Source organism: Pangasianodon hypophthalmus, chromosome 6 (genome assembly GCF_027358585.1).
Source record: "Pangasianodon hypophthalmus isolate fPanHyp1 chromosome 6, fPanHyp1.pri, whole genome shotgun sequence".
NCBI classification, from domain to species: domain Eukaryota; kingdom Metazoa; phylum Chordata; class Actinopteri; order Siluriformes; family Pangasiidae; genus Pangasianodon; species Pangasianodon hypophthalmus.
The window spans coordinates 14,798,947-14,826,898 of record NC_069715.1 but is presented as its reverse complement, the minus strand read 5'-3'; the positions used below and the strand labels follow the sequence as shown (position 1 = coordinate 14,826,898).

General features: G+C 38.1%; 3 protein-coding genes across 4 annotated transcripts; all 3 read left to right on the top strand.

Moving 5' to 3' along the window:
* The first annotated feature begins 4,818 nt into the window (after nt 1-4,818).
* Nucleotides 4,819-12,044, top strand: got2a (glutamic-oxaloacetic transaminase 2a, mitochondrial). Its single transcript, XM_026927444.3, has 10 exons — nt 4,819-4,992; nt 7,149-7,305; nt 7,650-7,778; nt 7,925-7,984; nt 8,070-8,231; nt 8,752-8,856; nt 8,973-9,123; nt 9,465-9,630; nt 10,650-10,800; nt 10,894-12,044. Exons 1-10 carry the CDS (start codon nt 4,910-4,912, stop codon nt 11,014-11,016), a joined length of 1,287 nt encoding a protein of 428 aa, XP_026783245.1. The 5' UTR covers nt 4,819-4,909; the 3' UTR covers nt 11,017-12,044.
* Nucleotides 12,045-12,178: 134 nt separating this feature from the next.
* si:dkey-12e7.4 (uncharacterized protein LOC558132 homolog) lies at nt 12,179-16,802 on the top strand. Of its 2 annotated transcripts, none has more exons than XM_053235055.1 (6): nt 12,179-12,706; nt 13,179-13,230; nt 13,323-13,510; nt 14,977-15,114; nt 15,395-15,505; nt 16,611-16,802. In XM_053235055.1, exons 1-6 carry the CDS (start codon nt 12,560-12,562, stop codon nt 16,722-16,724), a joined length of 750 nt encoding a protein of 249 aa, XP_053091030.1. In that variant the 5' UTR covers nt 12,179-12,559; the 3' UTR covers nt 16,725-16,802. The 2 variants fall into 2 exon arrangements, with proteins under 2 accessions (XP_053091030.1, XP_026783355.2); XM_026927554.3 differs by having other exon boundaries at nt 14,956-15,114.
* A 471-nt stretch (nt 16,803-17,273) lies between these two features.
* Nucleotides 17,274-27,239, top strand: syt19 (synaptotagmin XIX). Its single transcript, XM_026927725.3, has 7 exons — nt 17,274-17,926; nt 18,302-18,497; nt 18,734-18,807; nt 21,515-21,913; nt 25,804-25,923; nt 26,369-26,480; nt 26,597-27,239. Exons 2-7 carry the CDS (start codon nt 18,323-18,325, stop codon nt 26,899-26,901), a joined length of 1,185 nt encoding a protein of 394 aa, XP_026783526.2. The 5' UTR covers nt 17,274-17,926; nt 18,302-18,322; the 3' UTR covers nt 26,902-27,239.
* The last annotated feature ends 713 nt before the right edge of the window (nt 27,240-27,952 follow it).

Below are 27,952 nucleotides of genomic sequence, written 5' to 3'. Positions count from 1 at the left end.
GTATGCTTTGGGTCATTGTTCTGCTGGAATATCCAATCAAAATCCAGTTGTAGTTTCTTGGCAGAGGCAGCAAGATTTTAATTTAAAATCTCCTGGTACTTCATAGTGTCCATGATACCATGTATCTTCCCAGGGCCACTAGAGGAAAAACAGCCCATTACAGATCCTTCACAATACTTAAAAGAAAATTGTGATTAGTCTTGAGTATTTTTTTTGCCAAAACCTCTCCTCACTGCATGGGGGAATAATACACTTGCATGGACATTGCCCAGAGCGTCACACTTCCTCTGCCAACTTGCCTTCTTCCCATAGCATCCTGGTGCCATCTCTTCTCCAGGTAAGCGATGCACACGCACCCGGCCATCCATATGATATAAAAGAAAACAGACCAGGTCACCTTCTTCCATTGCTCCATGTTCCAGTTCTTATGCTCACGTGCCCATTGTAGGCGCTCTCAGTGGTGGACAGAGGGTCAGCATGGGCACTCTGACCGGTCTGCGGCTACGCAGCCCCATACGCAGCAAGCTGCGATGCACTGTGTGTTCTGACATCTTTCTATCATAGCCAGCATTAATGTTTTCAGCAGTTTGTGCTACAATAGCTCTTCTGTGGGATTGGACCAGACAGGCTAACCTTCGCTCCCCACGCGTATCAATGAGACTGGGGCGCCCATGACCGTGTCGCCGGTTCACCAGTTTTCCATCCTTGGATCACTTTTGGTAGTTACTAACCACTGCATACTGGGAACATCCCACAAGACCTGCCATTTTGGAGATGCTCTGACACAGTCCTCTAGCCATCACAATTTGGCCCTTGACAAAGTCACTCAGATCCTTACACTTGCCCATGTTTCCTGCTTCCAACACATCAACTTTGAGAACTGATTGTTCACTTGCTGCCTAATATATCCCACACCTTGACAGGTGCCATTGTAATGACATAATCAATGTTATTCACCTCACCTGTCAGTGGTTTTAATGTTATGGCTGGTATATTTCAGCATTAATTATGTCAGTCTATTTCCTTTGTGGCATCACTCCCTTTGTTTTACTGCATTTTCCTAATTGCTAATATGGATGCAGACTAGAGATTTTCTGCATCACTCATTGCTGTGTGTTGATGGATTGTTTTTTTTGTTTGTTTGTTTGTTTTTTATCAGCTATGCTTTTTTTAACACAAAAATGGTGGCGATCCAGCTTCAAGCTTTGAAATAATGCGTTTGTTCAGTGACCAGTAATGTGATGCCAAATACTCTGCCACCTGGCAAGCCTGTATCATGTTACTTTCAAACAGCAGCAACTGCCATCCACAGATTTCTGCATTGAAGGGTTATGATGCAAATGCCAAGCTCATTGTGCATTTCACCAAAGTATATGAAAAGACAAGAAGACAGTCGCTTCTACTAACCCCAAGACCAATCCGTGGAATATATAGAGTGGTGCATAAAATGACATGCCATTGCATGAAAAGGTCCTCTAACTTAAAAGTAGCTAAAGTGCAACTGCAAATACACATATAAACACATACATAAAACATAAACTTGGATGAAGCACATTAGAAATAAGTACTTGCACCTGAATTCAAACATCTTCCATGACCTCCACAATGACCAAATCATTGCACATCTAATGCAAAATAGATTGACACATCAAGCCATTCCGTGTATAGGACTTGGATGACCTGCATCATACCAAGAACAGCAAATAGTAGCTCTAAAACTCACAATACTTTAGAGGAATAGATTGTTAAGTGGTTCTGATATAACATCCTCCAAAATTCTCAACAGGCAGCAGGTTCTTACCTGCCCAAAAACTTAAGGTGAAACTATATCAGGGAGTGCATGCAAAATTCTAAGAGTATCTGAAAAGAAGATTTAGTGATGGAAATGAACATGGGAATAGCATGAAGTGTCAGTTTGTCTTTCACAATGTAGTGACTTGAGCCTGTCTAGATGCTATAAAATTAAGGCTCCAACTTCCAGTAAAAACCTTGGACTTCCAGGTTAAGGTGGGAGCTGAAGAGGCACAGTATGCCCACCAAAGAGCTTTGCTGCCATGTCTTACTAGTTTTTATGGAGCAACATTGCCTCCAAGTGGCTAAATTGTGCTATTACATAATTTCACAATTTCATAAGAGTTAAGTACAACCTATTTACAGGGATGTGCTGTTCAGGTTCAGGTGTTCAGAGGAAAAAAGCAGCATTCACACTGTCATGCAGTCTACAGTAATGTTTGTCTTAATAGTGTAGCAGTATTGCATTAGCATATATATCATGTAAATCACAATAACATAGAATAACTGTCTAAACTTTATGTGTAATTTGTATAATACAGTAAGACTTCTAGGCTTTACCCTCTATATCATGCCTGTTACTTCTCTTCACAGATGAGTCCCTGTGCCTTTTTTTTTTATTTGTCTTTAAAGTAATGACATTACATTACAGATCTTTTTAAGATCTCTCTGGTCAAAATATATTGTAAGTAACAAGAGTTGTGCAGTACATAGATCAACAGCATGGATTAATCTGATTCAAGAAGTATTCAAGGTGCCTTGCCACCCTGTGCATGGATTTCCAATCATTCTGTTGCACTGTGGTATTGTGTGGAAAAACATGCTCATGTGCTATTGTAAAGTATAAAGGAAAGAGATTGAGAGACCATAAAACAAGGAGGTGTGCAAGAAATAAATCAGTGTCAAATCAGCTGACAGTTAGAAGAGTCACCAGTTTCAGACTGAATATGCACTGAAAATTTATTTCACAATTTCACCATCACACTTCATCAGAGAGGTGTGTAGCCAGAAATGTTGTGACATTTCTTCCAAGGGTTTAATCAAATTTGTAATAACATTTTTTAATTCACAGTAATATTATTCCAAATACATCTCAAGGGTAAACAATAATTTGTATAAAACTATAGGCCAGGCTCTGATAGTAATATTCTAAGATTGCTGAGAAGAAATGGAGGGTTACTTGAGTCCCCCTAAAAAGGGTCTAAATTCATCTATGGACCATAACAAATTTCTTTTCCACATGGTTAGGCAAAATTTGGGTGGGTTCAGTTGTTTTGTTTTGTTTTCTTCAACAGCAAAGATCTTCTGTCTAGCCACCCGACCCCATATCTCAGACATGTGAAGAACACAAGAGATCATGCAGAGACTGACCAGTACTTGTCAGATATTTCTGCAGTTTCTTTAATGTTGCCGTTGGTCTCTTGGCAGAAGTTTTCGTCTTGTCCTTTTGTAAATTGTCCTGTTCTTGGTGATGTCACTGAGGAGCTCCATTTTCTCAACTTGTTGATGATGGCCTTTACGGTGCTCCATGGTACATCTAATGTTTTGGAAATTCTTTTGTTCCCCTCTCCTGATCTACACATTTTGACAGTAAGACCCTGTACATTCCTTGTAAGCTCTTTTCGGACCATGGCTTCAGCAGTTGAATGAAACCAAGAAGATAAGAAAATCCTAAGAAACAGCTGATCTTTATATGGGGTTAATCAGAATCACTTCATTGATGACAGATGTGTGATAATTACTTTTGAACATGGGTGTGAATGTAACTGATTAATTCTGAGCACAGTCACAAGCCCCATTATAAAAGGGTGTGCACACTTATACAGCCAGGTTATTGAACGTTTTTTCTTTTTATTTCTAATTATGTTGGTTGCTATACTACATTAAAGGTGGGAAAAGATCTGGCATGTTTTTCTTGGTTTCATTTTACAGAACAAAAAGGTTACAATAGAGGTGTGTAGACTTTTCATATCCACTGCAGTTCTATGCCCAGGAACAACTTCGCTAAGTTCATGTCCAACTATCTCCCCTTCACCAGAAATAAGTTTCTCCATTTTGGAAAATAGCTACCAATGTTTATGCTAGTTTCACTACATGATTTATTGATTGATTGATTGATTGATTGATTGAAGCATGGCGTGTTTCTTAGTTCACAGTAACAGTAAGTACCTAGCTGTAGTGAGTGCTTAACAAATTCCTTTCTGAACAGACTGAGATGGGGGCGGAGTGAAGGGGCGATGGGGCGTGTCTATAAAAGACTGACAGGACATGTACACACAGACATGCAGTCTGATATATATATTTTCTTTTTTTTTTTTTTTTTTTTTTACACTTCTACTGATGCCTTTACTTACACAATGCCTTTTTATCAGGTTCTACATATTTTCCAGGTTGTCTGTACTAATAAGAAGTGCACCTTTAAAACACTTTGGCTGTGTCCCCAATGACGTACTATACACTATGCACTTACACTACGCACATGCACTCATGTATCGTATCAAATGGTTTGTTACTAACCGGAAGTATAAGCCGTTTCCAGGTGATGGCAAATGGCGTCAAACGCACGTAATGCGACGCCGCTGGCTTTAGCAGAATAGCCAGAGTCAACGAAAATAAATTTCTTAATTTTGGTGTTTATGTTACCTTTTATGCCCAACATGACCTGTTTTTTTTTTTTTTTTTTTTTTAATTCTGCGGTGATCTGAGCCAGCGTCAGCACCTGGTAGCCCCGCCCCTCTTCTTCTACGTAAGCACAGCTGCGACCGATGAGTGTCCAACATTCTACACTTCATTTTATCGGGTGAATAAGTGCATCATCCGGGTACTTGTAGTGCACTTCTTCTTGTTGGAGTTGTCAGTGTGAACACACTACTCACACTATTTATACTACAAAATGGCGTGGAATAGTGCAGAAGTGTGCGGTTTGGGACGCCCCTTTGCTTATGGTGTACCTGGTCGTCGGTGCTGTTGGCGGCGCTGTTCGCTCTCTGCGCGCTTCATTAGAAAGCGGTGCTGCTGCTGTGACTCTCTCTCTCTCTCTCTCTCACTCACTCTCTCAGTGTAGCTGCTGCAGTGTGAGCGTGTCCTCCTCTAGCTTTAATCCCGCACGGTTGCAGCAATGGCCCTGCTGAAATCAAGCAAGGTTCTTTCAGCTGTTGGGGCGTATAGCCCAGCTCTGGGAGTCTTCCCTCTCCGCGCAAGGTACATTCTTCTTTTTCAATGAACTCTATTTACAACACGGAGAACTGTGGGAGTTTGGCTAGCTGTGTTAGCTTCTAACGGGTCATCTCCCATAATGCATCTCTCCGGTGGCCTGAAACCTAGCTGGTTTATTAGTTAACTACTCAATTCTACCACGTGTAATTAAGAAGCCGATTCATACACGCACATGCAGTGATATCAGTGTATCTTGACCAAAGTGAGAAATTATGAAGGTCACAACAGGTAGCTAACTGGCTAAGAATAGCTACATCACTGAAAAGTTGCTAACAACCGACTGCGCGTCTTCGGAGTCACCTTGACGTTAATCAAACCGCGCGCGCCCTGTTAGCGTTCGTGCTGCTCGTGGCAACTGAGAAATGCCATAAACCAGCCACGACTAACTAGCTAACCTAATAATCCAAGCTAATGTTGCTACCGAGTTAACTTGTGTAGCCATTCCAGGCTTTTTTCATAGAAAAAAAAACAATCACGCCGCTTAGCTAGTTATTAGGAGTCATCTCGAGGCCTGGTAGTTTATTATTTGCTCAGTTGATAGAAACTGCAGTGATCAATTAATTTTCAGTTTCCTACCACCATGTTAAGACCCACAAGATTTAGATTGCAATGTGTTTTATTGTGTTATGTTGGAAGATGGGCGTTTATGCATTATTATTTTCTACATAAACACTCATTGCATTTAAAAAAAAAAAAAAAAAATCAAAATGTGTGATTAATAAATGGAAGACTGATCACAATCATCATGTATGTTTGTGATCATGTATGGATTCCTTGTATAGCTATTTTCCTTTTCTGATTTAGTCTCTTTGAACTGAAACAAACAGGTTGTATAGCTCTGATAATGGGTCTGTAATGAATATTGTGCATCTTTGTAGAAGTTTGTATGCTGAAGTTTCCACTCTGCTGGGCTTTAAATAGATGATCTTTTGTGAAGATTTACATCAGAATTTCTTCTCATCTTGTTTTAGAAGTTTATCAATAAAAGTGACTGAATATGGTGCACTAATTCATCATTCTGATTATTTTTTTTTTATTGTCTTGCTTGCTAGTTATAGTAATCCTATGACTCATGGTATCAAGGCAAGTTGCCTTGCAAAGGGATGTGGTAATATGATGTCAGATATAGTTTCTTATTATAATGATGTGAGCCAAGGGGAAAAAAAGTACAGAGACATTTGCTTTGATTTATAAATAATCATTTGTAGGCCACTGTGAGGTTATTTTCCATGGTTGATGGAACAGAGTTCTGCATTATATGTGTCGAGTCTTTGGCCTTGGGATTGTTTATAGATGGATTGGTTATTACCAGGAGGGTGTGGATTGAGTCCTGCATCTCATTGGATTATCACCCTTCCTGATGTGGGTAGAGGAGTACTAACTACTCACTATGCAATTCCTGCTACAAGCTGTAGTTGTACAGGACAGTTTACATGAATGAATAGGACAGTTATTCAAATGTGTGTTTTTTTTTAGCCTGAGTGTGCACTGAGCATCAGTGTACATGATGTGATTCTCAGTATAATAGATGCATAATAGTTGTTGTAGCCAAGAGCCACACGGATGGAAGTGATTGCGGTGGAAGAGAAATATTCATGCGTTTAACTCTTAACATGGAGCACGGTCGCAGCAGCTTCTAAGTAACATGGTTCTTCTGCAAATAAATCTAAACATTGGTGATGTGCCACAAAAATAAACACTGGTAATATTGAGGTAACGGTAGCAATGAAACCTTTATGAAAGTCTGTCCTTGGTGTGCATTCCAGAGGAGTGCAGCCCCAGAGGGCCTGAAAGACAGACTAGACTATATGTTGAACCCTAGATGTTGGCAGAACTCCAGATTCCATAGAGATTACAGTCATTGAACTTAGGTACATGATAGGTCTGCGGGGCTTTGAAAGTCATGCAACAGATATTTAACCTCTGCAATATACAGTGTTAGCTTTATTTGGGGAGACCTGTTTACAAAATCAACACTTTCAAATTATAAGCGTTGTATGTGTATTTTCTAAATATAGTATGCAGCCTTAATGTGTGTTCTTATATCTTTTATCAATCATGCTATATTACAATGGAATACCTAACCTGCTTTACAAAAGGTAGCATTGGGTGTTAAATGAATTTTACGTCCTGTGGTGCAGCTCATGGTGGACTGAGGTACAGATGGGCCCACCTGACCCCATCCTTGGGGTGACTGAGGCTTTCAGGCGTGATACCAACCCCAAGAAGATGAACCTTGGAGTGGGGGCTTATCGAGACGACCAGGGAAAACCCTACGTTCTTAACTGCGTCCGCAAGGTGCAGCTTAAAATATCTCTACCTCTTGAACTAGGGACAGCAGCTTAGATTAGATTCACACACTGTCCAAACTCATCTATCCAACAATAGCTAGAGAAAGATCAGCAAAAATCAGGAGTTGTGAATGTATTGTGTTAGAGGACCAGGTAGCAATCAGAAGTTTACTGTTAGGAAAAGTAAAATATTTCTTTTTTTTTTTTTTAATTGCTTTTTAGTTTCTTGATATTTAGATGTTCATGAATATTAATATTCTGCCATTGTTAAGACTGCTGTTATTTATCTTTGATGTTATCTCAAATTCAAAATGTGCCAGGTGTTACTTTGTGGGTTGTGGGTGTTTTCAGGCTGAGGCTCAGATTGCTGCTAAGAAGCTGGACAAAGAGTACCTCCCCATCGGAGGCCTGGCAGATTTCACCAAGGCCTGTGCTCAGTTGGCTCTAGGACCTGAAAGTGAAGTCCTGAAGAGTGGCAGAGTAAGAAGGATATTTTTTGAATTTTTTAATGTTTGTAGGTTTGTATGATTTTATGTTTTGCCACCTTTTGTTATTTAAAAGAAAAATTCACTCAAACTGGCTTTTTAAAACTTATTTATTTTATTTATTTATTTATTTTCCCTCAGAGCGTCACTGTCCAGACCATTTCAGGAACCGGATCTCTGCGTGTTGGAGCCAATTTCCTGGTTAGTAATTTGTGACCCTGTAATTTGAAGGCATGGCTATGGATGTTTTGTTACCCTTACTATTTTTCCTCCTGTTTCATTGCAGTCGCGGTTCCACACTGCAGTGCGTGATGTCTACCTGCCGAAGCCTTCATGGGGCAACCACACACCCATCTTCAGGGATGGAGGCCTGCAGCTGAAGGCTTACACCTACTACGACCCAAAGACTTGTGGCTTTGACTTCAAGGGAGCCATTAATGACATCTCAGTAAGGAGCCTAAGAACTTTTGTTGCATTTGTGTTAGGAACTGACATTCATCATACCAGACATTTTGTTTCTATTTATTTTAAAACTTTTCAAATTTAGCTATAGCTTTATTTTACATCAAATAAATCAAATATAAAATGTATGTTGAACATTGTGATAGAATATCACCTGCAATGTGCTATCTTTGGTTGCTCAGTAATAAAAGTCATGTAACTGAGTGTTTTAGAGGCAAAATTGCTGTCAAAATGTATTTATATCGACAGGAAAAGTCTTTGCTGAAAGTCCCGTTAACTATAAAGCTTACATCCAAACAAGGATATATGAATACCAAAAATGTTGTAAAATTGAAGGGACATTACTTAACAGTGTATACTAACACTGTATTAAATTTAAGCTATGTGATATAAGTGATGTAAGTTTTTGGTTATGCTGCCCACTACTTTGTAGTGCTTTAAATGTCATTTGATTAAAATATGTGATAAACTGATAGTTGAGGCTTTTGTGTACTTATCTCCCTCAGAAAATCCCAGAGAAGAGTGTGATTGTCCTGCATGCATGTGCTCACAACCCCACTGGAGTAGACCCAAGACCAGAGCAGTGGAAAGAGATGGCTGATGTGATCAAGGTGCTGGATTTTGCACTTATGCAATTATAAATTTGGAAATAAAGTGTTGGAAAATGTTAAGCTCCTTATTTGTAACTCTTTGGGAAGTAATATGCCCGACTATTTCTATTCGACAGAAAAGAAATCTGTTGGTGTTCTTCGACATGGCCTACCAGGGCTTTGCCAGTGGGGACATTGACCGGGATGCTTGGGCTGTGCGCCACTTCATTGAACAAGGCCACAATGTTGTTCTCTCACAATCCTTTGCTAAGAACATGGGCCTGTATGGTGAGTGCTGTTCAGACTTAGAATGTACAGTTATAATTGGCCTGTTCTTTATGTTTTATGTATAGTTAGTTTTTATTATTAGTGTTTGTGACTAGTGTACAAATCTTTCTTGATTATTTTGGTAATTGTACTTTTGTTTTTTATTTATTTATTTATTTATTTATTTTTACATTGCTATTTTTTTTAAACGGCCAGAAAGGGTCTATTTTATTGCGTTTACTTCATCACTTCTACCACTTCAGCCACTTCCAATGGTGTGATCTTTACTGTTGTTCTTACTGCTGGTTATTAAGAACATGACATTATGGTGTGACTTACCTGTGGGTATGTCTGGTGTCCAGGTGAGCGTGTAGGAGGTTTTACAGTTGTGTGTAAGGATGCTGAGGAGGCCAAACGAGTGGAGTCCCAGCTGAAGATCCTCATCCGTCCTATGTACTCTAACCCCCCCATGAATGGCGCTCGCATTGCTGCAGCCATCCTTAACACACCTGAACTCTACAGTGAGTGGTAAGTGTTAATTAGGAATAATTTCCAGTAATCCACAAAGTTGTAAAAGTGTAGAGAATGCAGCAAAATGGCTGTTTTTTTTTTTTCACTTTCATAGTTTTCGATCCGTTTACTTTGTTTTCCTCAATGGGATGCACAAAACCCGGAAATAGTAGGCTATGCACTAAGTGTGGCATAAACTCCTTCAAATATCATGTCAAGTGCCAATCAGCAAAAATTAATCCTAATCTTTATTTATTGTGTAATCTACGTTTTTCATTTTACATTACGCACACCTCATAATTAATCGTAAACAAGTAATAATTCATTCATTGAGCTTCATGTCTGTGCTTTCTCTCCACCAGTGGGTAAATATATTGTGCAAATTGTCTGTACTGGATTGTCAGATGTTTATTATTATAAACATGCGAAGTATATTAATGTGACAAAATAACTTGGTGTGCCCAAAGCCACATTCTGCACATTCAGTTAAAAAGATTTATAAAATGGGGTGTATCACACAACGTGAAACCCTAATACGTAAATACACTATAATGCCAAAAGTTTGTGGACACCTGACCATCACACCCATATGTGGGCCTTCAACAAACTTTTGCCATAAAGTGGGAAGAACACAATTGTATAGAATGTCTTTGTATGCTGTAGCATTAAGCTTTCCCTTCACTGGCGCTAAGGGACCCAAACCTGTTCCAGCGCACAAAGCGAGGTCTATTAAGACGTGGTTTGCAAAGGTTGGTGTAGAAGAACTTGAGTGGCCTGCACCTCAACCCCACTGAACACCTTTGGGACGAATTGGATCCCTGACTGCACCCAGTGCCTGACCTCTTTAATGCTCTTGTAGAAAATCTAGTGGAAAGCCTTCCCAGAAGAGTGGAGGTTCTTATAACAGCAAAGCGGGGACTAAATCTGAAATGGGCTGTTCAACAAGTACATATGGCCATGATGGTCAGGTGTCCACAACGTTTTGGCCATAGTTTAGGAAAAGAGAATAACCAAAACTTGGTTTTGTTATTTTATAGGTTGGTTGAGGTGAAAAGCATGGCAGACCGCATAATTAATATGAGGGAGATGCTTGTCTCGAATCTTAAAAAGGAGGGCTCCACTCACAACTGGCAGCACGTCACTGACCAGATCGGCATGTTCTGCTTCACCGGCCTCAAGTCTGAGCAGGTTAGTCAACTAACAACCTGACTAGCCATTATTCCTTTCTAGTTTCTTCTAACATCTCCATGTTCCTTTCCTGTTCTCATTCTCCTTCCTCAGGTGGAGCGTCTAATTAACGAGTACTCTATCTACATGACAAAGGATGGACGTATCTCCATGGCAGGTGTGACCTCTGGAAACGTGGCCTACCTTGCACATGCCATCCATGCCGTTACCAAGTGAATCTAATGCATTGTAGATGTGGTGTACTGTAGTGACATTCGACTTGCACAAAAAATGTCTCCCTTCATATAACTTGGGCTTTATCTCGGGAGGGTGTTAAGTAGGACTACCCTGTTTATTGTCAGCTCATCTTGATTGGCATTCTTACTGTTTACCTGTGAAATATAGAAAATAAAGATTGAAAGCACTGCACTTGAATTTCCCTATGAGTTATATCTAAAGTCTGTCACTTTGAGTGATAGAGATTAAACTATACTGATATTACAGAGTTCCCAAAGAACACAATTAAGTGGCTACTTAGTGGCTCTAATTTTACTGTAGTTATTTTTTTCCTCTATTGAAGTCAGTAATCTGAACATTTGTAAATAGAATATTCTGAATCCAAAGCACTTAAGAAAAAAATGTATTCAAACAAATGCAATAATTTGAGGTCTGCCCATTTACGGTAAAGCTAATTTGTGTTATTTAATTTGCAAACTGTTACACATCTTGTTGTCTGCTGATTGGGTCCATGATCTTTGTCCCAATAAAGTTCATGGGCATTTAATTATACAAGAAGCAAAAGCACTTTTTAGAGGAGTCTGTGAGTTCAGGGGCAGGGAATAACAGACTAGCTGCAGGATGTGTATTGGATATGATCCACTGCGTGTAATTTGCCGTAATATTAAAGCACTTATTCTAACCTGATAAATGTAGTTTGTACGTAAGTCAGACTGATATGGCTAAATAATCAACAATTTGCCACACCAGAATAAAATTCCTATTATTTCTTTTGCACATCTGATTTAATCATTGGTGGGTGTAAATGTATTGTAGGTTATATGGATTTTAATATATTTGAATGCAGGATACATGATGGTTTATAAATACTCGGGTTGGTTGCTACTAGTTAAAATTTGTTCACTGGGTTGTCTTAATTGAAAATCATCAGTTATCAAAATCTCCAATTTTTCTCCAATGTGAAATGTTATATGTATAATACCTCCTATACCTATACGCAGTAAACAAATAAAGATGAGCTTGTCAAACCTCGAGTTTCCTTGTGGTTTTTCTTGTAAAGGTGATATTGTGCCATGTTCCTTAAAATTAGGTCCATAATTAATTACACCGCACTAACACTAGGTGCTTTCTTACATTCCATTCTTACATACTGTGCCACGAGCATTGGCTCATATACAGATTAAGCTTGACTAATGAGCGCCATCTACAGGTCACGTGTCGCATCTGCAGCATCGGATTTAAGGTGGAACGGGCAGGTTGTATCAGAAGCCTACTTCAGCCTTCAGCTGGGTTTACTCAAAGCCAGATCTGTGTCATCACACGTGTTGTCTGGGTGTGCCACATGCAGCTCTGCTGTCCTGCAACTGTACACCACTGATCTGGTCACTCCAGTGTTTGCAAGGGCAAAGCTTACAGTGAGATCGGCTTACAGTAATCATCTGAGCGAAATTCTTTAACGTGCCTGGTCCAGTTTCTAGCAGGCTGGAAGAATAACCGCAATCCACTCCAAAAGAAAGGATCGAGTAGGTGTTTTAATCGCATCATGAGTAGCGTGTTTCGAAACTGCAAATCTGTCCTTGTAACCGGTGCTAACCGAGGCCTCGGTTTACAAATAGTTGAAAGCTTAGTAACTGGAGGAGGTTATGCAGGAAAGGTCATCGCTACTGCACGCAGTCCAGGCGAAGCCGAAGTAAACTGCAGTCACACTGCACTACAGGCATGGGCAATACCACCGATTCTCTTTTCGATCCAATACCAATACTATCATCCCGATACTGATATCGATGCAAAAAGGGGATATTTGCAGTTTCTACTGTGAAAATTTGCAAACATGGATATCAAGAATTGTGTGAAATAAATAATTCGATGTACAGTACATGTTTATTCTTTCTCTTGCCTGCATGACCATGTGAGTGTGTGCATGCAAAAGGAGATGGTGGAAGGATCAGTAGTTCCTACACATCACTATTACATTTGCTTTTTCAGGGTCACATACTGTTTGATTTTTTTTAAATAAATAAAAAATTTTAGGGAACACCATCTCACTCACCTAGCAGCACCAGATCTAACCCCCCTCAGCACCTGGTAAAGGTCTCATAGCTCACACAGATTTTATCAGTTACTAGTAAGTGCAGCTTTGGTTATGTGATTTGTTTCAACAGGAATTGCAGAACCTGTCCAAGAACCATCCAAACATACACACCATCACACTTGGTGAGTTCTCAGATTTTGATTTATGAATCTCGTTGTTATGTTGACCACACTGTTACGATGTTTTTTTAATTTAAGCCCTTCCATCTGTCTAGATGTTGTCAGTGAAGAGAGTATAAAGAAGGCTGCTGTGGAAGTAGAACAGATTGTTCAGGAGGATGGCCTCAACTGCCTTATCAACAATGCTGGCATCAACGTCATAGCCGACTTTGAAACAGTGACCGCTGAGAAAATGTTGGAGAACTTTCATACAAATTCTGTAGGACCCCTCATGATCACCAAGGTGATTTCTCTATCAGAAAACAAAGTAAACCAAAGTTACACAAACGCAAACCTTCTTAACTTCTTAATACACATTCCTCACTCTTGTAACTACATGATTCACAGTAGGTACCAAAAAATATGCTTTAAAATGAATAATAAGTTGGGACTTTATGGGGATTAAGACATTGCCATACTTTGAACTGGCTTTGGTAGGTATGGCTTCTTCTGTTAACTCTAACATGCCACGTTGCTTGGCTAAACACTAGGGCTGTTAGTATTGATTATTTCGATAACTGATTAGTTGACTGTTTCCTTCCATTAATAATCGAGTAGTCAATATCATATTGCACCTTAAAACCTACTTGTACAGACAATTGTTAACATTTGTTTATTTTTCTATATCAATGCTACATATAGGTGCCATACAAATACACTTTGTTTTATCCTATAATTCTGACTTTTTAATGCAGAATATATTCCCAACAATTACTGTATATTTATGTATATACAATTTTTTTAGATATATAATGCATGGCTTTCCTGAACAAACAGTACCTGTAGCATTACTGTTTCTTACTGTAAGGGAAACAAGGAAGAGAAATTAAAAATATCAAATTCAGTTTAAAAAAACTTTATTAAATCTTTATTAAATAAATTTTATAATTATTATAAAATAAATTTTAATAATTGTTATAGGTAAGTCAAAATCATCCATTAATGAAAACCATTCCTAAGAAAAAAAAATTTAAGTAAAATAAAAGTTCTAATCCAAATATCTATGAGTAAGAGTATGAAAGTATCTAGTTAAAAAAATAAAAACTACTGAAGTAGCTGTTACTTGTTATACAGGAAGCATCACATAAAACAGCCTGAATGTAATAAACAAAGATGCATCTGATTTAAACTTCTGTATTAAGATGAAGATTCTGAGTGAAAGATTCTGCTTGCTGTGGCCTGTAGTATGTAGAGTTATCAAGGGCAGTGTGTCACATTCAAAATGGTTAAATGCTGGTTAATTGAACATAATTATATATTCCGACAGACACAGCATTAAAAATAATCAAAAACAGTCTCTTTCCATTTTTAGTCACCCTCTGTTATCTTCCATCCTCTACACACCTACATGCAGGAGTATTTATATGCACATGCAAACATTAAACATGCTGTAATGGAGTAAATGTACATTTCTCTTCAGTAATTTACTGCACATTTTTCTAGTTTAGATGTAGACTAGCATGTTGCCTTCCTCCATGAAGCTGAATGCTCTTCCTCATGGTTTGTTGTCAAGCCAGTTTTTCTGCATATTATCGTCACCTTCTGGAGCATCATTTTCAGAATATTTGATTTGGGTTTCTTTTTTTATAATCTAGTAGTCCATTATAGTATATTATATACTAAACACATGCTTAGCTGGTCACAGATTGTTTTTCAGACTGTCTTGATGTTTTTTGGGCCATCTCCCAGGCTATGCTTCCTATGTTAAAGCGGGCTGCTGCAAAAGGGGTAGGAATGGGCATCCACCGAGCCGCAGTCATCAACATGACCTCACTCTTGGGCTCAGTGGAGCTCAATTGGGGAGAACGTGCCAAGGACTTCAAATGGTACCCATACAGAACATCAAAGGTATGATCCCTTCTGCGGTCTGCATTTAACATGCTCAGTAAAAATTACAAACACAGTAGCTTGGTAGTCTGTTAATGTTATCTGTAGACTAAGTTGGTTATACAGCTGTACACCTCAGGACTCCATTGAGAATGGATCTATTGTTCTTCTAACTGAGCCTAAATTGCAAGGAACATAAAATGCATTTCACCCAAAAAAAAAAAAAAAGTGTATAAGCATCATTTTGTGTTAGAAAAGAAAAAAATTAAGAAGCTGCTGTCTGATTTGGACACTGTTACAGAGCGCACTGAACATGATCACTAGATGTATGGCAGTGGACCTGGAGGCTGATGGGATCCTCTGTATGGCTATTCATCCTGGCTGGGTGCGCACAGATATGGGAGGGCAAGAGGTAAGCACTTCCCACTGCTGCTCAGTGTGATGAGAGCTGTATGTATGGTGTAAGGTAAAACAGTTGTATGTAGTGCACTATAGCATGTGTTGCAGGAAAATAATTTGAAGTAGAAAGTTATTTTAGACATTAGGAGTGGCACTGGTTTACACTCCTAGTGTCTAAAATGACTTCCTATTTCATATATTTGAAGCACTAAACAGATACAAATAGTGCATTATCTTCAGTAGTGCTTCAAATATCTGTATCTGTATTTGGATATAGAAATTAATAATTTTTAATTATTATTATATATGGACCATGCCAGTATTACCCTGGAAACACTGGAAAACACTCAGAGGAAGAAATGCCTGCACTGTCAGCATGGTCTGTGTTTTAGGACTCTGATTGTTCCTCTACTCATCAGTCGAGCTCATAATTAATCCTGCATGCGCAGTTATTTTTTTTCTATCTGTTTGCAGTACTTTCTCTAACAAATTTAGTAGGGTCTATTTCCCAAAATTTAAACTAGGAGACTAATTTAAACCACTGTGACCCAGACCAGAAAGTTCTTAAGTTATTAAGTTGATTGAATGAATGCTGTAAATTTGAATTAATGATAATGAATGTGTTTTTTATTTGAGCTTCATATATGGCAGTTCGTTGCGCCCAATTGAAAGTAAAACCCCCCTGCACAAGCAACCCTTTTTTTGTTCCATCCTGCAGGATCCTAGTCCTGCTGCACACTTCAACCAGATGCTCTGTGAACCTTTCTGACAACTTCCTAAAAAAAATTGTCGTATCTGTAATTGTATCTATTTAGAACATATGATCTGTTCATTCCGAATAATGTATTCATAGTCGATTAGACACAGAGTAACTGTGTTTAAAATTGACACAGAAATAATTTTTAACTAGTTTATTAATAGCAACAGCTTGGTAATATTCATTAGATTAGTCAGCAGTCTCAATTATATTCAGAATGTGTTGTTCTGAGGGAGCCTCTTTTCGTTACATCAAATTTTACAGTTGACAGTCTTGCCATCTTTATCCTTTTATTAGTAAACTTTTTAAAAAATTGTGACAATCCGTAGTTCTGCTTTCAATTTAGTTCTTCTCTCTGCAGGCACCATTGAGTACAGAAGAGAGCATCAGCTCTGTCTTGGCCGTGATTGGCAGCTTGACTGAGAAGGATCATGGAACTTTTCTGCACTACACTGGTGAAGCTCTGCCTTGGTGATGTTGCTGAGGATGAGCAATATACAGTATTAGAAATTATAAAACTGCTAAAAGGTTTGTGTGTTATTTGTTAGATATTGCTGATGTATGCTTTGTTAAAAATTTAAGTTCCACTTTGTTTCTAAATATTCTCTAGGGAAATATGCTAACCAAATTAAAACCGTGATATTTTAATCCTTGCAATAGTTAGAGCAACACCAGTTTCTTAAAAATATTGAAAGATTTGCTGATGTTTAATGTGCACAATATTAATTATATTATGCATAAAACACAGTAGAGATAGATCATTTCACTGTATTTGAGATAAGTCTCCTTAAGTAGGTATGTGTGAAGTCTAACTGGAAATACATGTAAATGTATATATTATTTAAATACATGAAATATCTTAATAAATAATCTATATTTGTGTGTAGTTATTATGTAGAGAGCTTTTCTTATTAAAAGTATCAGACAGAGCTATTCTTTTTCATGTGACCTGTGAAGTAAACATTGTTGTCATTGGGTCACGTGTTAACTAGCAAACAAACCTAAAACCAACAAGACACATTACTTTCATCCATCTGCCACAGTGAGCCCTGTTTCCTTTTCTTGTTCATTACTGTTAGCTGTGTTTTTTATCTAGTGACCTGGTATCAGTGCTTCTTATAAGAAAAGTTGAATTTTTATTTATTGGACTTGAAAAATTGCATTATTGCACGTGCAGTTGATATCACAAGCACACATTTATTTTTATTCTTTCAAAGGCAAAAAATCTCCCAGTGTTTAAGGTAAAAGTAAAGGATCTCCCAGTGTTTAAGGTAAAAGTAAAGGATCTGAGCAGTCCTGATGGTTTACTGAGGCATTCTTTAATTTCAAGAGAGCTGTTCTTTTTTTTAATTTATCGAAATGATAAACATGATTTGCAGTATATCTGAACAGAAGTGCAATCAAGACATTTTGTTAAGGTGGTTACATTAGTGCAGCATGACTGTGGGTACATACTCTACCTGAGTTCGGTGATTAGAAAGGAAAAGAGAAGCTTTCACACTTGATAAATAAGAAAGTGTTCTGACTGGTTTTCCCTTGTGTTTGCTGATCATCTGTCAGCTGATGTCTGCGGTTAATCTACTTGAAGATGAGTACAAACTGAAGCCAAATCTATCGCCATAGCTGAACAATAGCTGAAGCCTATCGACAACCAGAGCTGAGAATCTTTTTGTAAAGGTACAGTTTTTTCAATTAAGGAAGAAAGAAAACCAGTGTTCAAAGACAGAATAGTTGAACTTAAGAACTTAATAGTTAAATTTAATAGTTTTTGATATTGTCTGGAGTGATTCTCAAATAATGCTGTATACATCAAGTTTGTCATGTTTATAAGGTTAAAAAAAGGTTGACATTATTAAACTGTACGTTAGTCTTTTCTCTCAAAACTCTATTGTAGGTGAGTGACTTTATACCAGAGTATAAAGTCAAGCAAGAAGTGTCCATATTACACAAGTCCTGTGTTCATGTTTTGTACTGTCTCTAATTTGAATAACAAGCAGCACAGATCAGTTAATGCAACAGACAGAAGTAACACCATATAACTCTTCTCAATAGTGCTGTACATGGCAGGGGGAAATGTTGCTGCCAGCTACTTTAGAGAACTCCTTGTGGGACATTCGGATACCATTCTCAGAGAAAGTTAAGTACTGGGCTTTAGGGATTTCTGTGTTTCTTTTTCTCATTGCCATCTGTATACTAATATGGCAAATTTATCGATACTGGACACAACTGACTGCTTCCAAGCATACTGGTATGTTCCATTGCAAATCTCATAATTATACATTTATAAGATCAGAGTATAAATCAGAGTATAAATGTTTCCGTTATGTTGTTGATGTTGTAAATACAAAACATGCACACTTATTTTGGAAAGATAGTCCAGACAAGTAACTAGAGATCTGAGATCTTATTAGCAATAAACTGCATGTATAATAGAGTGTGTATAATAAGTAGTGTTGGTTAATAAATTTGAATATTTGATTGCAGTTAATGGCTCACTATTAGACAGCCAGTCTGCAAAAAACCAAACATTTCAAAGCTCACAGATACCCAACGACCAGGTGAGTCACACAGCAGTCATGTAATGTAAGTGACTTCTATCTTCACACACTAATACACAGCCCATTCCATAGTAGATCATTTATAACAATGTAATTCTGAACCTAGGGGTGCCTACGGTGCTTCATTTTTCTTTTCACTGTAATCTACATTAAATTAAACAATATGCAGTAATCTTGTAAGTAGCTTTTTCTTGGCAAAATGTATCATGTATTATAAATGAGAGTTGAGTTCTGTGTCTACCAGGCAATAATTATGTCATTAGAATTTCCAGTGAAAATAAGATCATACACAATACTAGTTAAAATTTTGACACACTAGATCAAATATATATTTTGTCTTAAAGACATTTTAATAAAGGTGTCTGGCAGCAGAGATGACGACGGTTGCAGTAAATGCTTTTATTAAAAAGAATACAAAAAACACATCCAAAACACTAGACGTAATCAAGGTTGAGAGACAGACGTGAGGTCAGGCGATGAACAAACAAGATATCAGAAATCAAGACAAAATCCCAATCAAGGTAAACAATCCAGAACCAAAAAACCATGAACAGCAATCAGAATAAAGGCTTGGTACATCAGTGAGTGGTGATAGAGTCCAGGTGTGTGCAATCAGTAATCTGGTGATTGTGAATGTAACATTGAGCATGATGTGTGGGTGTTGTAGTCCACGGAGTCCATGTTTGTGTCATGGTATCCAGGGACTTTTTCCGACTTGGGCCGGTAGAGGGCACCCTGACGTTCTTTAGGTTTATTTTTTCTAGGTTTGCTTTTCTAGTTCTGCTTAGTTTCTGGTTGGTCTGGTTTTCTGGTGTTTTCTGTTCCTCTTGTCTGTTTCCCTGTGTTCTGTTCTTTTAAATAAAGAAGTTCTGCATTTGCCACCATGGACTCACATCATGACAGTTTGTAGTTCATGGTATCAATATAGTTCATGGATATTTCTTATCCACAGACAGAACAAAAGGCTTATGGTTGGAAAAAAAATACATATACGTACATTATATATACACACTCACACTGTGTACTCACTGAACACTTTATTAGGAACAATATACTAATACTGGGTAGGGCATCCCTTTGCTCTCAAAACAGCCTCAATTGTTCATGGCATGGATTCCACAAGATTTTTGAAACATTTCTTTGTGATTCTGGTTCATGTTGACATGATTGCTGCAGGTTTTTCAGATGCACGTTCATGCTGTGAATCTTCTGTTCTACCACATCCCAAAAGTGTTCTATTGGATTCAGTTCTGGTGACTGGGAAGGCCACTGAAGAACATTGAACTCATTCTCATGTTCATGAAATCAGTTTGAGATGACTCTTGCTTTGTGACATGGTGTATTATGATGCTAGAAATAGCCATTAGAAGATGGGTAAATTGTGGCCATGAAGGGATGCACATGCTCAGCAACAATACTCAAATAGGCTGTGGCATTCAAGTGATGATAGGTATTAATAGGCCCAAAGTGTGCCAAGAAAAAATTCCCCACCCCATTAAACCACCTCCACCAGCCTGAACTGTTGACACAAGCCAGGTTGGGTTCATGGATTCACTCTGTTGGCACCAAATTCTGACCCTACCATCTGTGTGCCTCATCAAAAATCGATTCATCAGACCAGGCTACATATTTCCAGTCTTCAAATGTCTTTGGTGAGTTTTGGTGAGCCTTTTCCCACTGCAGCTTCAGCTTTTGTTCTTAGCTGACAGAAGTGGAACCTGACATGGTCCGCTGCTGATGTAGCTCATCCCCCTCAATGTTTGAGGTGTTGTGCATACTGAAATGCTTTTCTGCTCACCACAATTGTACAGAGTGGTTATCTGAGTTACTGTAGCCTTCCTGTCAGCTTGAACCAGTCTGGCCATTCTCTGTTAACCACTCTCATCAAGGCGTTTCCATCCACAGAACTGCTGCTCACTGGATGTTTTTCTTTATTGCACCATTCTAAGTAAACTCTAGAGACTCTTGCTTGAAAATCCCAGGAGATCAGCAGTTATAGAAATATCCAAACCAGCCACCAACAATCATGCCATGGTCAAAATGACTGAGATTACATTTTTCCCCATACTGATGGTTGAGGTGAACCCGTATCTGCATGATTTTGCATTGCACTGCTGCCACACGATTGGCTGATTAGATAATTGCATGAATGAGTAGGTATACAGGTGCTTCTAATAAAGTGCTCCGCGAGTGTATATAAACTAAAATAAAATAGTTTCCCCAAACAAGTAGTTTGGGAAAACACTTTTATTAGTCACTGCACAATTCTATATGTACTATTTAATAGTGTTAATATTTTTGTAACCATTCTAAAATAGTTAATACAACAGTTTTTTTTCGGTTGAGATGATAGGGAAACCAAAAACAAGTAAACAATGGCATGTGTATCACATAAGGAATGCATGTCAGATTACGGATATCTTAGAAGTTAACTATTTAGCTCACAAAGCCAAAATTACATGCCCAAAATGGCAGAGAAAACAGGCATAACTCAGGTTATGCTTGTTTTAGTTTGTAGATTAAAAGAAACTTTGGATTAAGTGATTCTTGCAAATGTAATCATCTGATTCACTTAAAGCAGCTATTCAAAAAAAGTTAAATTATTTGTAAAGCACCATCACTATTATGAGAGCATATTAATAAATATTGTGTGGAATGTGGATTATAATTAAACCCATAACCATCTAAATACATGCTCCTCTTTTAGCTGTATTTCCACAATGATGAATTGGAACCCTTAAGTTGCTGCCTGTCCAGCAGCTCTGATCTGGCCAGCAGTACAGACAGTCTTGGGGATGTGGATGAGGAACAGATTCAGGGCACGCTGCGCTTCTCACTCTTCTATGATCAGCTGCAATCTCGGTTGGTGGTGACTGTGTTGGAGGCAAGAGGCCTGATGGCACGAACATTCAGCCAGTGTGTGAACCCCTTTGTCCATGTACGAGTGATGTGGGTAGAAGTGGAGGATGAAGAGCAACAGCTGACTTGTGTGCTTCAGGAGTGGCAGACACGCCCAGTCAAGGACAGCTACAACCCCACATTTGGAGATCAGTTCTCCTGCACAGTGAGTGAGGAAGAAGTGCCCAGGGTCACAGTGCGGCTGGAGGTGAGGAAGCCTGCTGTGTAAGAAACCAGGCACAGTAATGTGTGGGAGTCTTGTCTTTTGCAATGACACATGTGATTATACAATTAATTTCTCTCTCTGTGAAACATTTGTAAAGAGTTCCTTGGTTGATGATATGTCTTTTTAAGCCTCTCGATTGGACAAAGTTTCCTTGGCCATTAAAACTTAACAATGCTCTTGATTTTGTTAAAAACAAATCATAGGTTTTCATTTCATTGTATCACGATTTATAGAAACCAGTCATCAAGAGGCCAGATTAGTCCCTCCTAAATCCTACTTCATGTCACAATTCTTATAAAAAGCAACTAATCCAAAAGACATTATTTTAAGATTAAGGTTAGAAAATTCAGGTTACTATTATTATTACTAGTATTATTCGGGAGAATTTTCGAGGGGCTAATGTGCCATCAGAAGCTACATACATTACATGAAAAAGACACATGAAGGGGTGGAGGACTCATCATTGAGCAGTTTCTTAGTTGTATTTTTGTCTTTTTAACCCATAATACAGCAGCAGCTCATGACCAAAGATTTTGCTAGGGCAGGATGATATTAATAATGCCAATTTCAAACAAAATTAAGCCAAGGTGCTATCACAGTTGACTTATGCTATAGGCTACTATCTAATTGTTAACTATATCTCAAAAACCACAGAAAAGGCCTGAAACTAGCCAAAAAATCAGGCACAAGGAAAAGGGAGACACATTTTTCTTCTTTTTCAAAGCCTTTGCATGGAACACAAGGTCAATATGGTGCACACACATTTCTGATGTACATATATATGCAGTGCCTTGCAAAAGTATTCATACCCACTGAACATTTCCACATTTTGTCACGTTACAACCACAAACAAAAATGTATTTTATTGGGATTTTATGTGATAGACCAACACAAACTGGCACATAATTGTGAAGTGGAAGGAAAATGATAAGTGGTGTCCAAAGTTTTTTACAAATAAATATCTGAAAAGTGTGACGTGCATTTGTATTCGGCCCCCCTCTGTCAATACTTTGTAGAACCATCTTTAGCTGCAATTACAGCTGCAAGTCTTTTGGGGTATGTCTCTACCAGCTTTGCACATCTAGAAAGTGAAATTTTTGCCCATTCTTCTTTGCAAGAATTTTCAAGTCTCGCCACAGATTCTCAGTTGGATTTAGGTCTGGACTTTAACTGGGCCATTCTAACACATGAATATGCTTTGATCTAAACCATTCCATTGTAGCTCTGGCTGTATGTTTAGGGTCGTTGTCCTGCTGTAAGGTGAACCTCCGCCCCAGTCTTGAGTCTTTTGCAGACTATAACAGGTTTTCATCTGAGATTGCCCTGTATATGGCTCCATCAATCTTCCCATCAACTCTGACCAGCTTCCCTGTCCCTGCTGAAGAAAAGCATCCCCACAACATGATGCTGCCACCACCATGTTTCACAGTGGGGATGGTGTGTTCTGGGTGATGTGCAGTGTTAGTTTTCCGCCATACATAGCATTTTGCATTTAGGCCAAAAAGTTCAATTTTGGTCTCATCTGACCAGAGCACCTTCTTCCACATGTTTGCCGTGTCCCCCAAATGGCTTGTCGCAAACTGCAAACGGGACTTCTTATGGCTTTCTTTCAACAATGGCTTTCTTCTTGCCACTCTTCCATAAAGGCCAGATTTGTGGAGTGCACCCCTAATAGCTGTCCTGTGGACAGATTCTCCCACCTGAGCTGTGGATCTCTGCAGCTCCTCCAGAGTTACCATGGGCCTCTTGGCTGCTTCTCTGATTAATGCTCTCCTTGCCCGGCCTGTCAGTTTAGGTGGACAGCCATGTCTTGGTAGGTTTGCAGTTGTGCCATACTCTTTCCATTTTGATGGTTTGTACAGTGCTCTGTGAGATGTTCAAGGCTTGGGATATTGTTTTATAACCTAACCCTGCTTTAAACTTCTCCACAACTTTATCCCTGACCTGTCTGGTGTGTTCCTTGGTCTTCATGATGCTGTTTGTTCACTGATGTTCTCTAACAAACCTCTGAGGGCTTCACAGAACAACTGTATTTATACTGAGATTAAATTACACACAAGTGGACTCTGTTTACTAATTAGGTGACTTCTGAAGGCAATTGGTTCCACTGGATTTTAGTTAGGGGTATCAGAGTAAAGGGGGCTAAATACAAATGCACGTCACACTTTTCAGATATTTATTTGTAAAACATTTTGGACACCATTTATCATTTTCCTTCCACTTCACAATTATGTGCCAGTTTGTCTATCACATAAAATCCCAATAAAATACATTTTTGTTTGTGGTTGTAACGTGACAAAATGTGGAAAAGTTCAGTGGGTATGAATACTTTTGCAAGGCACTGTATATATATATATAATGTGTGTGTATATATATATATATATATATATATATATATATATATATATATATATGTGTGTGTGTGTGTGTGTGTGTGTGTGTGTGTATATATGTATGTATGTATTAGTTTGTGAATCTGTTACAATTTTCTGTACTTCTGCATAAATTTGACCTGAAATGTGATCCGAAATGTGGTTTTAGTTGTTAAGAGAACCCATTTAATGAAATTATTATTAATAAAACACTATAGTTTTTACATTTATTTATTGAGCAAAATTATCCAAAATTATATATCGTTATCTGAAAAAGATACCTTTGCTTTCAATAACCGGTGTGACCCCCTTAACCAGCAATAACTATGTAATAATAACTAAACTCCTATGTGCCTCCACCAAGGAGCAGGCCATCCTGGACATGTCTACTCATTACGGTGATCAGTCTCATGGTGAACTTGGAAAAAAGCTCCCTAGTAATGAAGCAGTCCATACAATTCATCAATTTGAAGCAATGTCTTTGAGAAACCTAGCCGCTCTGTCACCCCAACATGTGGCAGACATTATTGTGTTTGCCAAATGGATTTGGACCAGCCCTTGCTAATGCTTCTAGGCTTGTTAACATAGCTGCAACAGCAGTCCACAGATGCATCCTTGTGTCAGAGAGAGGGCCACAAGCTCTAACTCACTGGTGACATGAGGCTTTTCTCATGAAAGAGGTTCTCCTGGGACTATTCAGAGAGAGAACACTGTCGACTGTGGTGGAGCTAGACAGTCCACTAGGTAGGGCTGTACAAGCCAATGACTGGCCTCACTGCCTTCTGTAACCATTTCTACCTTTACTGTTGATTCTGCCCACATTGCACAGAATTCAACAATTAGACCATAGAGTACTCCTTGTGTGCCCAAAGACTTTGGTTTCTACTGCTGCTTCTGTACCCCTAGTACAGGGGTTCCCAAACTAGGGGTCATGACCCCATGCGAGGTCGCTTCATTTACATGGGGTAAATCAAATCTCCTCTTTCATTTTGTTTTATACATTTATTTCACAAATTAATATTTGATATATCACTCTAACTATGAAGACAGATTTTGTGTGCATTCTGTTTGAAATGTCACAGGGAGTCACATTGGCTTGTTTAAGAGTCCAGAGTGCTGTTAAAAAAAAAAAAAAAAAAAAAAAAAAAAAGTATTTGTCCCCCTCCTGATTTCCTCTATTGTTGCACATTGGTCACACTAAATGGGTTCAGATCCTCATAAAAAAGGGTAATATTAGACAAGGAGAACATGAGGAAACACAAAACAGTTTTAAACGGTCCTTTAATTTATTGAAAGGTTACGCAACCCCTATATCACCCATGTGAAAAAGTAATTTCAGACGCTCTGTGAGGGCATTGTGGGGTCACATAAAGTTGCATTTTGCATTGTGTCTCCTGTTCATACATCTGACCCTTAATATCTCAATTATGCATGATTGTATGTTGTAGGTTGTTTCTGTATTAATAATTATTATTAATAATCATTATGTTGTCATTTTAGGTGAGAGATTTTGATAAATACTCTCAACATGGTATTCTGGGGGAGGTCCGTGCATCTCTGAATGGTCTAAAAATCTCACATCCACTGGAAATGCTGGAAGACCTACAAAGACCAAAGAAAGTGAGTCAATATATTGGGAGGAAAACCAACAAAAAAATGAAGTCATAGCAAGACTTTATAAGTTCTTGGTTAATACTCTAAGCATAAGGTTTATTCTTAGCAAATTCCCATGTTTGCTGTAATGACACTGAAATAGCACTTAAAGTGTTAAATTTCAGCTGGACACAAATAAATCCCGTAAATTACATTTTAAACCTGAAATGGTTACTGCACCACTTCTACAATGTCGCAGCACAATTTTGAATGTTTCTATATTTTTTATAAACCTCTGTAAGCTATAAAGGCATGTGCAATTTTGGTAACTGTTCCTAATATACCTTGGTCTGTTAGCAACTCAGCACTTGTAGTTAACATGGCAAAAATGAATTTAGGCAGAGCACTGATAGAGACTTGCTCGAGAAGTTTCTGTAGTCTGGTAAAATACCAGTAACTTTTCATTTTGCAGGACATTGTTGGTGAGGTCCTTCTGTCTCTCAAATATATGCCCACGTCTCATAGACTGGAGGTGGGAGTCCTGAAGATAAGGACAGTTTTCCGATCTAGTAAGACGGAAAGAGGTAAAACAAACTTTATTTTTGGTAAAACATGCTGATATGCATTCAAAAAAAAGCCAATTCAGATTGTTGAAATAAGTCACATATTGTACTGAAGAAGTTCTTCTGTCTGTTTTTAGTTTTATATGCCAGAACCAAAATTGTGTGTAACCAGTGTAGGATTAGACATCAGAGAACCTCTGAGAGGACTCGTTGGGACGTGACCGTGTTCAATGAGGTCCTGATCTTCGCACTACCAGAAGCTCAGATTAGGGAATGCATCCTCACTTTGTCTGTCTATGAGCTCTGTCCCCGAAAGAGGTCTAAGCGCCTAATTGGTCAGCTAAGCTTTGGGAAGAGTCAAAGCGTGGAGGACGAGCACTGGAAGTTAATGATGTGTGCACCTCGACAGCCAGTCGCCAAATGGCATTTGCTCTACTTATAAATGTAACCACAACATGGACATAAATATGGACTTGACACAATGAACAGTATTGTATTATACAAAATATTGTATTATATTTCGTATAATATTGTATTATACAAAATAATTTGTGAACAACATTAAGAAACCACACCGGTGAATTAAAGGTTAACTTCCTTAAAACACATCCTGTGACATCTCCAGAAATTTAGGGCATGGACTGTCCTTGTAGGCCAAGATGATGTCGTCCACCTCCCAATGAGCCAACCTCTGCTTAGACAAAGCAGTATACCCTATAGCAGTATGCTATAAATATACTAACTTTATATACTTAATTAATATATGCTAAAATATGTTCTTTTTAAAGGCTAGAAAGTAAACGTTATTGTATTGTAAATAAAATTGTATTGTAGTATTATTTTTAGAAATGCTTTACTGTAAAATGTACTTTTGTTAAAAATTTCATTTAATTTCATAAATATACTTGTTAGATACTTATTTTTAAATGTATTTTTGGTATATTTTTTTGCACGTTGCGTTTAAAATAATTAGTATAGTAATGTATTTCAAGAACGATTTAACAAATTTCCCATTTCTTCTAGGTATTATACTGAAACACTTTAATTATAAAACTTTCAGCAATTCTTTTATTAAGATTTGATATTTTTGCACATTAGGGTGGCATAGTGGAGCAGTGAGTAGCATTTAAGGTTCCTGGTTCATTTCCTAAGCTCTGGTTACTGTCTGTATGGACTTTCCTGTGTTCAACTACCCCTTGTATGCACCACGCTCTATGGGTTTATTGCTATAAGTGTATGTATACTACTAAAATGGGCTTCAATTAGTGCTTGCTGTGAAAGTGTAGTTCTTTTGAGGGTGAAAGTCAGAATGCTGTATTTTTAATATTGACTGCTCTAATGTTAATATGTAATGTTAAGTACATTATAACTAAGTATATTTGGAATTTGCTAAGAAGATAAATTTGTATTTACTCTGATAACTGATCACCTCCCCTAATAAACTTCAGTATGTACATTACCAGGGGGCAGCTTTCAAAGATAAAATAACATTG

Bases quoted from the DNA above. Each gene is read 5' to 3' on its own strand.
- syt19 (XM_026927725.3), top strand. From the start codon at position 18,323: ATGTTGCTGCCAGCTACTTTAGAGAACTCCTTGTGGGACATTCGGATA. The intron at 18,498-18,733 runs GTATGTTCCATT...ATTTGATTGCAG, and splicing joins GACTGCTTCCAAGCATACTG to TTAATGGCTCACTATTAGAC. The intron at 26,481-26,596 runs GTAAAACAAACT...GTCTGTTTTTAG, and splicing joins ATCTAGTAAGACGGAAAGAG to TTTTATATGCCAGAACCAAA.
- got2a (XM_026927444.3), top strand. From the start codon at position 4,910: ATGGCCCTGCTGAAATCAAGCAAGGTTCTTTCAGCTGTTGGGGCGTAT. The intron at 7,985-8,069 runs GTTAGTAATTTG...GTTTCATTGCAG, and splicing joins GTGTTGGAGCCAATTTCCTG to TCGCGGTTCCACACTGCAGT. The intron at 8,857-8,972 runs GTGCTGGATTTT...TCTATTCGACAG, and splicing joins AGATGGCTGATGTGATCAAG to AAAAGAAATCTGTTGGTGTT.
- si:dkey-12e7.4 (XM_026927554.3), top strand. From the start codon at position 12,560: ATGAGTAGCGTGTTTCGAAACTGCAAATCTGTCCTTGTAACCGGTGCT. The intron at 13,231-13,322 runs GTGAGTTCTCAG...CCATCTGTCTAG, and splicing joins CATACACACCATCACACTTG to ATGTTGTCAGTGAAGAGAGT. The intron at 15,115-15,394 runs GTATGATCCCTT...ACACTGTTACAG, and splicing joins ACCCATACAGAACATCAAAG to AGCGCACTGAACATGATCAC.